This window comes from Bos indicus x Bos taurus, chromosome 14, assembly GCF_003369695.1.
Source record: "Bos indicus x Bos taurus breed Angus x Brahman F1 hybrid chromosome 14, Bos_hybrid_MaternalHap_v2.0, whole genome shotgun sequence".
Lineage (NCBI taxonomy): Eukaryota > Metazoa > Chordata > Mammalia > Artiodactyla > Bovidae > Bos > Bos indicus x Bos taurus.
The window spans coordinates 58,580,843-58,594,997 of record NC_040089.1 but is presented as its reverse complement, the minus strand read 5'-3'; the positions used below and the strand labels follow the sequence as shown (position 1 = coordinate 58,594,997).

Genomic DNA, 14,155 nt, shown 5'->3' with positions numbered 1-14,155 from the left:
AATAACTAGAAAAAATGATTCTGGAAGTCAGAAAAAAAAAATCAGATCCGTAGATAGAACTTTGTGAATCATGTACTGGGAAAATCACATTAGACAAAACTTGGAAGAATTTCAACATAAAGGAAATGGAGGAATGATGATAGAATAATGGAGGACAGAGCGGGTTAGGAGAGCCTGGGTGTTTCAGCATCCTAGAAGTCAAAGAAGGGGAGTTCAGGACAAGTGAACAGTGAGAATGGCATCTGACAGAAGACTATCGGAATCGGTGGACTGGTCATGAGATTATTGGAGTAGAAACTAGAAAGCAGAGGTGGGTGATGAAAAAGGGAAGGTAGTCGATGCAGGTAATATTTCATGGCGTTTGTTAGTAAAGGTAGGAAATAAGATAAAGGAATAGTTTAAAGTTGTAGGAAAGATCGTACAGAATCAGGGACATGGAGGAGAACTAGGAAGAGGTGGAGTTGGAAGATGTAGGCAGCAGAGAAACTTATGACTATACTATGGTTTGAAAGAAAATGAGATCAAAGCACAAAAACACAGCTGTAAAATGTATCATTGTAGTTCATATAAGAATAAAATGAATTTTCCTCAGAAAGTCCTAGTAATATCTGGTACGGTCAATTATTCTGAAGAAAATAATCTCAAACTCTTTTAAGGTGATCTTTGTTTAGTGTGTTAATTTATTTAAAAATTACTCTAAGGCCCATAACCTTTTATTTCTCTTATGATAAGTACTTCCTATAATGTGAACATAGTGGGTATTTTAGAAGTGGGTACTTAGGATAATCATAAATAGAGCCAAGTCCCTTATGATAAATGCTTTTAGACCAATTACTGACATGCTCAATTGAATACTAACATCTCTCTCCCGTGAAGTGGCTTTAATACAAGTCAAATGACAGCTGCACTGCAGTGGAAGGACACATAAAGCCTTGCATTAGCTTGTCTCCAAGGTTACCATCTGTGCTGTTATCAAGTTGTAATGTGTGGGATTTCCCAACCTTCTACAAAGACTGTATTTTGAGGGCCAAGTATCAATTGGGTATAAAAACTTGGAAGGTAATTGTGCTATTTGGTCTATAGCCATGCTGACCTTAATCACGGAATTGTTCTAGAGAGAGACATCTGTCTCCTGTTAGGGATTTTGTGTGATGATTCCAGAAGTAGATAAAGTGTTAGCACTATTTGACCTCATTTTGCATATCCAAACAGAAGGATCCTAGTTTACTTAGTGTCCTTCTAAGCCATGGTTTGGATAAAATTGAAGAGCAAAAGAGACTTGAAAAAGGAAATGGTTTCCCCTCAATGTTTCCATAATTATTATTCCCTGATGTATACAAGTTTCAAAGAAACATAAAAAATCAGTTTAAAAAGTGATTACATTTTAGAAGTCTGGAACCTGTAAATAAAACTCAAAATAAAAAAAATGATATTTTTGTAGTTTAAAAGAGAAAGAGTCACTGCTTTAGTTCAGCATTCTGTAGAATTTAACATTTCTTTATTTCAGACATTTATTTCTTTATTTTTTAACATACATTTATTATGTTTCTTCTCCATCTCCGGCACTGTGATAGGCTTTAGGTTTACTAGGTTGGTTTGAAACTTGGTGTTTGTTCTCAAGGAACTAGAGGGAAATATAGACCTATGTAAAGGAAGTAAACCATTGTTTCCAAAAGTTATTGTGGATTAAGAACACGATATTATGAGGGAGCTGCACCTCACAAGGGTAAGGAAAGTTTGGAAGAAACACTATGTTAATCAGATCACTTCAAGTCTTATAAACCATACCAAGGACTTTGGGCTTTACTGTGAGGGCAAAGTAGGCAGACATCTGTTACCATCAGTGTCTCCTTATTGTTATCATCATCATCATCATTTCCATTGTCATGTTTTTAAACTCTTACTATGTGCCAGGCAATATTAAGTCCTCTTATGCATTATTATTTTAATTCTCACCATAATCTTTTGCTAAGAGGACAATTAACACTCCTATTTTAAAAATAAAGAAACAACCAGAGTGGACTTGTTCCAAAGATCTCAGAAGTAGAATCAACCAGGCGTAGGGATTAATTGGGTGTGTAAAACAGTAGTACTTCTGATTTGAACAAGGTATACACTTCAAAAAGTGTATCTATAAAACCTACCACATTTGTTGGTACTCTCAGAAGCAGTAAAGTCAGAAAGATTAAGCTTATACTCTGTCTGTAGGAGTGCAAATTGATACAGCTTCTATAAAAGGCAATTTACCTGTATCTTTCAAAAGTAAAAATATGCATAGATTTGACCCAGAAACCTTACTTCCAAACCTTACTAGCCACAAACATAACATCTACATTGTATTCTACATCTATAGATACATAAGTATACACTGCAGAGTTTGTAATTGCAGAATATCAGAGGCAAACTGAATCTCCTTCACTATGAGACAGGGTAATAGAGTAAACCCATTCAGTGAAATGCTTTATAATCCTTAAAGACAATGAGGCATCTCTGTATGTGAATTGATAAGGAAATACATGTGTGAAAAACCAAGGTGCAGAAAAAGTATGTACATATAATTATGCACATATGTGAAAAAGCAAGGTACAGGAAAAAGTGTGCATATAGGGTACTTGTATATAGTAGGTAGGGAGAGAGAGAGAGTTTGGTATAGATAGAAATCCATAGAATATCCCTTTAAGGGTAAAGATTGACTTATAGTCTCCTGATGTCTTGGAGGTCCTGAAATTTTAATAATACAAGTAAGAGAATAAATAAAAAGAAGTTAATATTTGAACCATTATTTTTTCACTTGTTCAAATCATATTGCTGCCAAGATATTACATTTTTTCCATTAGTTTATTAACATCTGGAGAATACGTGATACTTTTGGACATAAAAGACAATTCCTGACCTTTGCAAACTTATAGTTTATTTAGGCAAATAAAAATAATATGTACATGAAAAGATTATGTATACCTTTTAATGCTTATTGTATTTTGATTGCTAAATTAGATGTAGATGAGTTCAGAAAGAGGGGAGATCAGAGATACCCAAACTATGAGACAGGAGTTCACAGCATCTGGACCTTGTATTGATCCTTGAAGAATTTGGATACATGCAGTTAGAGGGGGAAGAAAATGTCAGGCCATGGAGAAGAATCAGAACTTTGTAATATAGTCAGGGCTGTGGAATGAGCACTGTAAGCAAACAAGATCAACCAGAGTAGGGAATCTGTCTAGGTTTGAATATCAGTATTAGTTTGTAGGGGCACCAGAAAGCAAGAAAAGGCCTGTGATTTGATATAATAATTAAAAAATGGGCTTCCCTTATAGCTCAGTCAGTAAACAATTTGCCTGCAGTGCAGGAGACCAGGGTTTGATCCCTGGGTTGGGAAGATCCCCTGGAGAAGGAAATGGCAATCCAATCCAGTATCCTTGCCTGGAAAATCTCATGGACAGAGGAGCCTGGAGGGCTACAGTCCATGGGTTCGCAAAAAGTTGGGCACGACTGAGCAACTAATACTTACTTACTTAATAATGAAAAAGAAGCCTCTCTGTAAAACTCAAAATATTCGAATATCTTCTTGACAATTTGCTTTGCTAACATTTATTGTGAATCTTTGGCATAAAAATGTTCTTCCCATACTTAATGCCTTTTATTCTTCTCTTTATGCCTATTATTTCTTAAAATGCTTTTAGTGGAATTAGAATATATGTGTACCTCATCACCTGTACATAATTTAAACAAAATCCAATGGTCTCATGCAGTTTGAAATCATCCTATAAAGTTTAGTATCACTCAATAGGGTTTGTGGTCAAAAACCCTTAATCATTTTCCTTTCCTATTCCAAGTATTTTTATGTTTATTGTCTTAAGTATAGGGTATATGCTGCTGCTGCTGCTGCTGCGTCACTTCAGTCGTGTCCATCCCTGGGATTCTCCAGACAAGAACACAGGAGTAGGTTGCCATTTCCTTCTCCAATGCATGAAAGTGAAAAGTGAAAGTGAAGTCGCTCAGTCGTGTCCGACTCTGAGCGACCCCATGGACTATAGCCTACCAGGCTCCTCCATCCATGGGATTTTCCAAGCAAGAGTACTGGAGTGGGGTGCCATTGCCTTCTTCGATAGGGTATATCAAAACATACTTTTATTATATGGTAGGTTCCTTAAGCCGATATTCATGGAATTTTAACACCTCAAAAATACAAAAGCATCTGTCTATGTATGCACTAGGTTATGAAAATACTTCTTTTGTTTAAGTCAGATCACTTTACAGAAATTCTTTTATGCTTATAACTAAATGGCAAAATAGTTTCAACTAAATGAGCATATGAAAATACCATATTCCTTTCAGCTGGATTTTGAAGTCTAGAATGTTCAGTTCAGTTCAGTTCAGTTGCTCAGTTGTGTCCAACTCTTGGCAACCCCATGAACTGTACCTCCCTGTCCATCACCAATTCCCGGAGTTCACCCAAACCTGTGTCCATTGAGTCGGTGATGCCATCCAGCCATCTCATCCTCTGTCGTCCACTTCTCCTCCTGCCCTCAATCTTTCCCAGCATCAGGGTCTTTTCAAATGAGTCAGCTCTTTGCATCAGGTGGCCAAAGTATTGGAGTTTCAGCTTCAACATCAGTCCTTCCAATGAACACCCAGGACTGATCTCCTTTAGGATGGACTGGTTGATCTCCTTGCAGTCCAAGGGACTCTTAAGAGTCTTCTCCAACACCACAGTTCAAAAGCATCAATTCTTCAGCACTCAGCTTTCTTTATAGTCCAACTCTCATATCCATACATGACTACTGGAAAAACCATAACTTTGACTAGACGGACCTTTGTTGACAAAGTAATGTCTCTGCTTTTTAACATCCTGTCTAGGTTGGTCATAACTTTCCTTCCAAGGAGTAAGCATCTTTTAATTTCATGGCTGCAATCACCATCTGCAGTGATTTTGGAGCCCAGAAAAATAGTCAGCTACTGTTACCACTGTTTCCCTATCTAAGTGATGGGACCAGATGCCATGATCTTAGTTTTCTGAATGTTGAGCTTTAAGCCAACTTTTTCACTCTCCTTTTTCACTTTCATCAAGAGGCTCTTTAGTTCTTCTTCACTTTCTGCCATAAGGGTTGTGTATCTGTATATCTGAGGTGATTGGTATTTCTCCTGGCAATCTTGATTCCAGCTTGTGCTTCTTCCAGCCCAGCATTTCTCATGAGGTACTCTGCATATAAGTTAAATAAGCAGGGTGACAATATACAGCTTTGACGTACTCCTTTTCCTATTTGGAACCAGTCTGTTGTTCCATGTCCAGTTCTAACTGTTGCTTCCTGACCTGTGTACAGGTTTCTCAAGAGGCAGGTCAGGTGGTCTGGTATTCCCATCTCTTTCAGAATTTTCCACAGTTTATTGTGATCCACACAGTCAAAGACTTTGGCATAGTCAATAAAGCAGAAATAGATGTTTTTCTGCAACTCTCTTGCTTTTTCCATGATCCAGTGGATGTTGGCAATTTGATCTCTGGTTCCTCTGCCTTTTCTAAAACCAGCTTGAACATCTGGAAGTTCACGGTTCATGTATTGCTGAAGCCTGGCTTGGAGAATTTTGAGCATTATTTTACTAGCATGTGCTGCTGCTGCTAAGTTGCTTCAGTCATGTCCAACTCTGTGTGACCCCATAGGCAGCAGCCCACCAGGCTCCCCCGTCCCTGGGATTCTCCAGGCAAGAACACTGGAGTGGGTTGCCATTTCCTTCTCCAATGCATGAAAGTGAAAAGTGAAAGTGAAGTCATTCGGTTGTGTCCGACTCTTAGCGACCCCATGGACTGCAGCCCACCAGGCTCCTCCGTCCATGGGATTTTCCAGGCAAGAGTACCAGAGTGGGTTGCCATGCCTTCTCCGACTAATGTGTGAGATGAGTGCAATTGTGCGGTAGTTTGAGCATTCTTTGGCATTGCCTAGAATGTTACTCATGAATAAAACTATTAAAATAATTATTTTGGTAAAGTATAATCCCAATAATCCAGTTTTTTTTTTAACAGGTGTTATTCACATTTTTAATGACTATGCCAAGTGAGGGGTCTAGTATTAAATTCACACACCATTTTCCTTAACATTGTGCTAAAAGGTTAACCTAAAGAGAACAATTGTGCCTATACTTATAACTTATAAGTCCTGGCTTGGCATTCAGGGAAAGTCAAATTATTCCATGTATTTTGAAACATTTATATAACCATGAAGATATATTCTCTTTTCCTTGTGACAAAGGGGCAGAATGTGGCTCTTAGTAATGCTAGAATTTTGGCCGAAAGGTATAAATTCATACTTCAGTGTGGAGACTGATATTGGGATTAGAATAAAGATTGTGAATCATCACAGTAAATGGAAAATTTAAACTTGCCTTCAGATCATAAAGATATTTTTTTCTGGAAAGGTTGTATTGATAATGAATCACTTAAGTGTCATTTAAAAGAATAACAAACCCACTCTCGAGACCTCTGAAAAACTCTGCTTCATAGAAATGTAAACAAAGGGCTTTTCGTGCGTGTGTTTTTCAACTCAGTAAACTTTATTGAGTGCCTCAAGGTATATGTCCTTGAAGAAATAAATCATTTAGTTATAAGATGCAAAGAAAATGCAAGATGACATAAATAACAAAACTAATGTCCTAGTAATTATGAATGCATACTAAGTCACTTCAGTCATATCCAACTCTTTTCGACCCTGTGGACTGTAGCCCTCCAAACTCCTCTGTCCGTGGGATTCTCCAGGCAAGAATGCTGGAGTGGGTAGCCATTCCCCTCTCTAGGGGAGCTTCCTGATCCAGGGATCGAACTTGGGCCTCCTGCTTTGCAGGCAGATTCTTTACCATTATCGCCACATGGGAAGCCTCAATTATCAATGGTCACTATGACTGTTTTTGTTCAAATATTTTATTTGTATACAGTCTAAATTAAAATGCAATTCTCTAGGTTTTTTTTGTTTGTTTTACAAATCTACATTTAATATAAACTTAATATAAACTTATTGAAACCCAAGTTGATAGTGCTTGCTGGTAAAGTAGATTAAGAAAAGATTGCAGTTTTTAACAATATTGCCAGCACCTTAGGAAAATTTTCTGAACTCTAAAGACTAAAAACAAGACTCTCTCAAAGAAAAATTGAACCAGAGTTCAACTAGCAAGAACAACTTAAATCAAGACTGTTTCAATAGAGGAGGGGCTTCCCTGGTGGCTTGAGGGTAAAGCGTCTGCCTGCAATGCAGGAGACCCAGGTTTGATCCTCTGGTCAGGAAGATCCCCTGGAGAAGGAAATGGTAACCCACTCCAGTATTCTTGCCTGGAGAATCCCATGGATGGAGGAGCCTGGTAGGCTACAGTCCACGGGGTCACAAAGAGTAGGACATGACTGAGAGACTTCACTTTTTTCTTTAAGTAGAGGAGAGAGATGGAGCTCACCTCTGCTGAAACAAAAGGCAGGAAGGTTTTTATGTGCTGTGGGCAAGCTAGTAGAAAAGTCATGGAGGTGTTGGGGAGGTAGGCCATTGTGATAAGACATCTTTGCTGATTGGTGTTTATGGAAGTTAGACTTCTGTCCTCCCACTGAGAATGGGGAGTGGAGCAATATCTCCTTTTAGAGTTACATTTCAAAGGGTTGGTTCTTCGGTACTTATGAAGGGCCTTCCTTGGTTGTAAAACTGGCCAGAGACTGGAAGAAGATTTACATTTCAAAGAGGCAGAGAATGAATTTACATTGATAGTTTTTCTAAGGAAGGGGAGGTCAGGGACCCACAGTCAAAAAGAAGCATGTCTAAGGTTTAGTCAGGCTGAAGGCTGTAGTGGTTGACTCTTCACTTATGGTAAGTTGGATCACACACACTGATGTTATTTGACCTACAATAGCAACAGTTTTGTTTGACTTGATCTAAGATACTGGATCTAATTTCTTTACATGTTATTTCTTCATTTGGTAGAAGCAAACAACTCTGGAACTGTGGTCTTTTCGCACTCTAAAACAGACTTAAGAATGGTTTTATATACATTTACATAAATATAGTGTGTGTATGTGTGTGTGTATGAAGACAGGTTAAAAATTAAAATTGGTAAAAATGGAAAAATGGATTGGTATAAAAAAAGCAGACCTCAAGGCCCAAGGCCTTATATAGTTCTTAAAGAAATGTCATAAATTTGCTTCCGAGCTTCCCATAAGTTAAAGCAAGGAAATAAGCATAAATTGCAGTAATGCCGTGTGCTGTTGAATTGTTGATTTTGTTCAGTCGTTAAGTCACGTCCAGCTCTTTGAGACCCCATGAACCATACCATGCTAAGCTTCTCTGTTTTCCACTATCTCCCAGAGTTTGCTCAAATTCAGGTCCATTGAGTCGGTGTTGCTATCTAATCATCTCATCCTCTGCGGGTCCATTCTCCTTTTGCTTTCAACCTTTCCCAGCATCAGGGTCTTTTCCAATGAGTCAGCTCTCTGCATCAGGTAGCCAAAATATTGGAACTTCAGCATCAATTCTTCCAATAAATATTCAGAGTTGATTTCCTTTAGGATTCACTGGTTTAATTTCCTTGCAGTCCAAGGGACTCTCATGAGTCTTCTCCAGCACTACAGTTTGAAAGCATCAGTTCTTTGGCACTCAGCTTTCTTTCTGGTCTAACTCTCACATCCATACGTGACTACTGAAAAAAACATGGTGATTTAGTTGCTAAGTCATGTCCGACTCTTGCGATCCCATGGACTCTAGCCTGCCAGGTTCCTCTGTCCATGGGATTCTCCAGGCAAGAATACTGGAGTGGGTTGCCATTTCCTTCTCCAGGGGATCTTCCTGACCCGGGTATTGAACCCGGGTCTCCTGCATTGCAAGCAGATAATTTAACAACTGAGCTATGAGGGAAGTGGGGAAAAAAAAAAAATAGCTTTAACTATACAGACCTTTGTGGGCAAAGTGATGGTCTCTACTTTTTAATATGCTATCTAGGTTTTTCATAGCTTTCCTTCCAAGAAGCAAGTGTCTTTTAATTGCCTGCAGTCACTGTCTGCAGTGATTTTGGAGACCAAGAAAATAAAATCTGTCACTGCTTCCACTTTTTCCCTGTCTATTTGCCATGATGGGACTGCATGCCATGATCTTAACTTTTTGAATGTTGAGTTTTAAGCCAGCTTTTTCATTGTCTTTTTCACCGTCCTAAGAGGATATTTATTTTTGCTTCAATTTCTGTGATTAGTGTTATCATCTGCATACCTGAGATTGTTGATATTTTCCCCTGCAATCTTAATTCCAGCTTGTGATTCATCCAGGCTGGCATTTCGCATGATGTACTCTGCAAATAAGTTAAGCAAGCAGGATAACAATGTACAGCCTTGACGCACTCCTTTCCTGATTTGGAACCAGTCTATTGTTCCATGTCCAGTTCCAACTGTTGCTTCTTGACTTTTATATAGATTTCTCAGGAGACAGGTAAAGTAGTCTGATATTCTCATCTCTTGAAGAATTTTTCACAGTTTGTTTTGATCCACACAAATATTTTAGCATAGTCAGTGAAGCAGAAGTAGATGTTTTTCTGGAACTCTATTGCTTTTTCTATGATCCAAAGGATATTGATAATTTGATCTCCAGTTCCTCTGCCTCTTTGAAACCCACCTTGTACATCTGGGAGTTCTTGATTCAGGTACTGCTAAAGCCTAGCTTGAAGGATTTTGAGCATCATTTTACTAGCATGTGAAACAAGAGCAATCATACAGTAATTTGAACATTCTTTGGTATTTCCCTTCTTTGGGATTGGAATGAAAACTAACTTTGCCAGTCCTGTGGCCACTGAGTTCTCCAAGTTTTCTGACATTTTTAGGGCAGCACTTTAGCAGCATTATCTTTTAGGATTTGAAATAGCTCAGCTGGAATTCTATCACCTCTACTGGCTTTGTTTGTAGTGATGCTTCCTAAGGCCCACTTCACTTCACACTACCGAATATCTGGTTCTAGGTGAGTGACCTCGCTATTGTGGTTATCTGGGTCATGAAGACCTTCCTGTATAGTTCCGATGTGCATTCTTGTCACTTCTTTATCTCTTCTGCTTCTGTTAATTTCTGTCCTTTATCTTGCCCATCCTTGCACAAAATGTTCCCTTTATATCTCCAAGTTTCTTGAAGAGATTTCTAGTCTTAACCATTCTCTTGGTTTCCTCTATTTCTCTGCATTATTGAATAGAGATCAGGCAAACCATATTGACAGAAACCAGAAATTTAGAAGATTAGTTTTCCTGGCGTTCTGACACATTTTTCCACTGAATGCTTACAAGGGCAGTATTTTTGTGCTGACTAATATTTCACTGAACCTAATAGCTGATTTCACAGGCCTGATTTTTGCTTGTTTACTCATTATTTTCTTTAATGATGTCCCTCAGTACAAACTCTTGGCAAAACTCCAAAGTATAATTCAGTAAGCATAATTTAGTTATGTATTAAAATAATAACATCCAGATATATTACGTCTCTCTAAAGATAGAATTAAGAATTTCTAGAAGGATGAATTGTGTCAGACAGTATTACATACATTTTTGGGGGAGAGGAGGGGGCAATAACCAAACCCTTGATAAGACTCAGTGAATATAATTATGAGCATTTGCAGTTACCAGTTTGAGGAGGAGAATGTCAAGTTCTTGTATCCTTAGTAAACATAGTTCAGTTTAGTTCAGTCGCTCAGTCGTGTCTGACTCTTTGTGACCCATATAAGCCCCCATATATTTTAACAATTAACCATGGGCAGGATGTACTTAAAACCTTCTTGGCATGTAAGATGATTTAGGATATAGACTTGCCAGCTGCTTACTCTGCTGGTAGTCAGAATCTCTTACAATTAGAATGTTAGAATTATGGTACTTTCTCTATTCCGCTATAGAGCAATTTTTAGAGTATATTTTATCTAACTTTTTATATGATGGTTTCTCTGTTAGACAATGAACTCTTTCTGAGCAAAGACTGTATTTTCTTAATCTTTGTGTCCTTAGTTAAGGCTTGGTAAATAGTAGGGCACAGAAAACATTTTATTGATTCTATGAGTGATTTAAGAAAACTGAGGAAGCTTGATATTTAAAATTATATATAAAATATGTAAAATTACCCATGAACATGGATCATTTCCACTTCCCCTCTGTCCCATTTTTGCCACTTTGTAGTTAAGTTCAGTCAGTTCAGTCGCTCAGTCGTGTCTGACTCTTTGTGACCCCATGAACTGCAGCACACCGGGCCTCCCTGTCCATCACCAACTCCTGGAGTCCACCCAAACCCATGTCCGTTGTGTCGGTGATGCCATCCAACCATCTCATCCTCCATCGTCCCCTTCTCCTCCTACCCTCAATCTTTCCCAGCATGAGGGCCTTTTCAAATGAGTCAGCTCTTCACATCAGGTGGTCAAAGTATTGGAGTTTCAGCTTCAACATCAGTCCTTCCAATGAACACCCAGGACTGATCTCCTTTAGGATGGACTGGTTGATCTCTTTGCAGTCCAAGGGACTCTCAAGAGTCTTCTCCAATACCACAGTTCAAAAGCATCAATTCTTCAGCACTCAGCTTTCTTTATAGTCCAACTGTCACATTCATACATGACTACTGGAAAAACCATAGCCTTGACTAGATGGACCTTTGTTGGCAAAGTAATGTCTCTGCTTTTTAATATAGTGTCTAGGTTGGTCATAACTTTCCTTCCAAGGAGTAAGCATCTTTTAATTTCATGGCTGCAATCACCATCCACAGTGATTTTGGAGCCCCCCCAAATAAAGTCAGCCACTGTTTCCACTGTTTCCCCATCTATTTGCCATGAAGTGATGGGACCAGATGCCATGATCTTTGTTTTCTGAATGTTGAACTTTAAGCCAACTTTTTCACTCTCCTCTTTCACTTTCATCAAGAGGCTCTTTAGTTCTTCTTCACTTTCTGCCCTAAGGGTGGTGTCATCTGGATATCTGAGGTGATTGATATTTCTCCCGGCAATCTTGATTCCAGCTTGTGCTTCTTCCAGCCCAGTGTTTCTCATGATGTACTCTGCATATAAGTTAAATAAGCAGGGTGACAATACACAGCCTTGATGTACACTCCTTTTCCTATTTGGAACCAGTCTGTTCCATGTCCAGTTCTAACTGTTGCTTCCTGACCTGTGTACAGGTTTCTCAAGAGGCAGATCAAGTGGTCTGGTATTCCCATCTCTTTCAGAATTTCCCACAGTTTATTGTGATCCACACAGTCAAAGGCTTTGGCATACATCATAAAATATTGGGGGTAAAGATCACAGAGTCTCAAACATGATGGCAGATAGTACTAGTTTTCTCTCAAGGCCCACTCTGCCCACCCCACTTGCTTTCTCATAGACACCTTGATTTGTGACTAAACAGAGGATTGTCCAGAATAATGGCTGCATTTTCTAGTCTCCCTTAGACTAGGAATGGTCATGTGACTACATTCCAGCCAATTAAATGCAAGTTGAAATTTCATGTGTAAATCTTAGGATGCATCCTTCTTTCCCTCTTCCTCTTTTCTGCCAGCTGGGCCCAGACACTCTCCCTAGAGTCAGCAGCCAGTTAAAGCATGATGGGGACCATCTGTTGAGAATGGTGAAATGAAAAAGGAGCCTGCATACCTGGTGTCCATGAAGTTGCCATATCCATCTTGTCTTCTTAAGACTCAAGATTGGTTTCTATGAGAAAGGGACAAACTCTGTCTATTCTGTCACTTTAATTTTTTTTTTTTTTTTTTGAAACTTGCAACGAGATTTGATGGTATTAGTATGGGACGTATTTTCCTTAGAAATCTTTTCAAAAATCTCTTAGTAGTGGGCTAGAAGCCCCTCTTCTGTATTCCCATACACTCTGTAAATTTTTCTTGCCCTATTTTATTATAATTATCTTTTTTATATTAAATATTTTTGATGGCAGAGACAATGTTTTATTCATGTGCCATTTGTCTTTATTCCTGAGCTCTACCTGCTGCTGCTAAGTTGCTTCAGTCATGTCCAACCCTGTACAACCCCATAGACGGCAGCCCACCAGGCTCCCCCATCCCTGGGATTCTCTAGGCAAGAATACTGGAGTAGGTTGCCATTTCCTTCTCCAATGCATGAAAGTGGAAAGTCAAAGTGAAGTTGCTCAGTTGCGTCCGACTCTTAGTGACCCCATGGATTGCGGCCTACGAGGCTCCTCTGTCCATGGGATTTTCCAGGCAAGAGTACTGGAGTGGGTTGCCATTGCCTTCTCCAAGTAACTCTTCTCCAAGAGCTCTACCTAAGATAGCCTAAACATACATATTATATGTTCAATGAATGTCAACAGATTTATGACCTGAACTAATGAAAGAGCCTAATGTAGTACCATGGAGTTAATTGTACCCTAAGAAAATTTTGGTTTGAAATCATAGAACACTGTACACAGTAAATGCTCTAAAAAATGTGTGGAAATGTTTGTTACCTAAAAACATGCTGGTTATCTCCCATGTGTTACTCAGTATAAATTCTTATTTGTTCAGACGTAGTAATGAATGATTGTTTACTAAAACTTTGGATATAACAACAATTTGTGCCAAGGAACTCCTTTTTTCAGTATCTGCTATGAGCTAATCAGTATCTTGATCTTTTTTATCACAAGTGTATAAAACTGATTTGAAGCACATAATTGATTGACCCTAATGGGAAAAAAATTCAGTGCCTCTAAAATACAGTCTGTTCCCTCTGTATTTTCTGCTTCAGAGAATTGACAGTTTATTAATCTTTCACTCACTGTATTTTCCAGAAAAAGCATTCAGTTTATCATAAACTTGGTTTAATTTTCTTTGGTTTATGAGTGTCTTAACATTTGAACTAGGTACTAAAGATACTGTTTTATTCCTTTTCTTTCCAGGTTTTCTCAAAGTGTGAGTAAATAAGTGGTTTGTGCATCATTGTGGTAGCAAAGCTAAAATTCCTGACGATCTTGTCTACTTGACCTGCTGCTGCTGCTGCTGCTGCTGCTGCTGCTAAGTCGATCCAGTCGTGTCCGACTCTGTGTGACCCCATAGACGGCAGCCCACCAGGCTCCTACTTGACCTACTCATTCCCTACTTTGAAACCAAGAGAAGACTGTGCCACAAGACTCCTCCAGAAATTGCTGCAATGTCTGTAACTAATTTATCATGGTAAGTGAATGACTTCCTAAC

The 14,155-nt window shown here is 38.7% G+C and overlaps 1 protein-coding gene across 4 annotated transcripts in view; it reads left to right on the top strand.

Annotated features, from left to right (window-relative positions):
- OXR1 (oxidation resistance 1) overlaps positions 1 to 14,155 on the top strand; it is a 565,559-nt gene that overhangs the window by 101,138 nt on the left and 450,266 nt on the right. For all 4 annotated transcript variants that reach the window (XM_027561321.1, XM_027561320.1, XM_027561325.1 and 1 more), the window contains exon 2: positions 13,861 to 14,134. In XM_027561321.1, coding sequence (XP_027417122.1) covers positions 14,112 to 14,134 — 23 coding nt within the window. In that variant the 5' untranslated portion in view covers positions 13,861 to 14,111. The remainder of the gene's footprint in view (positions 1 to 13,860; positions 14,135 to 14,155) is intronic.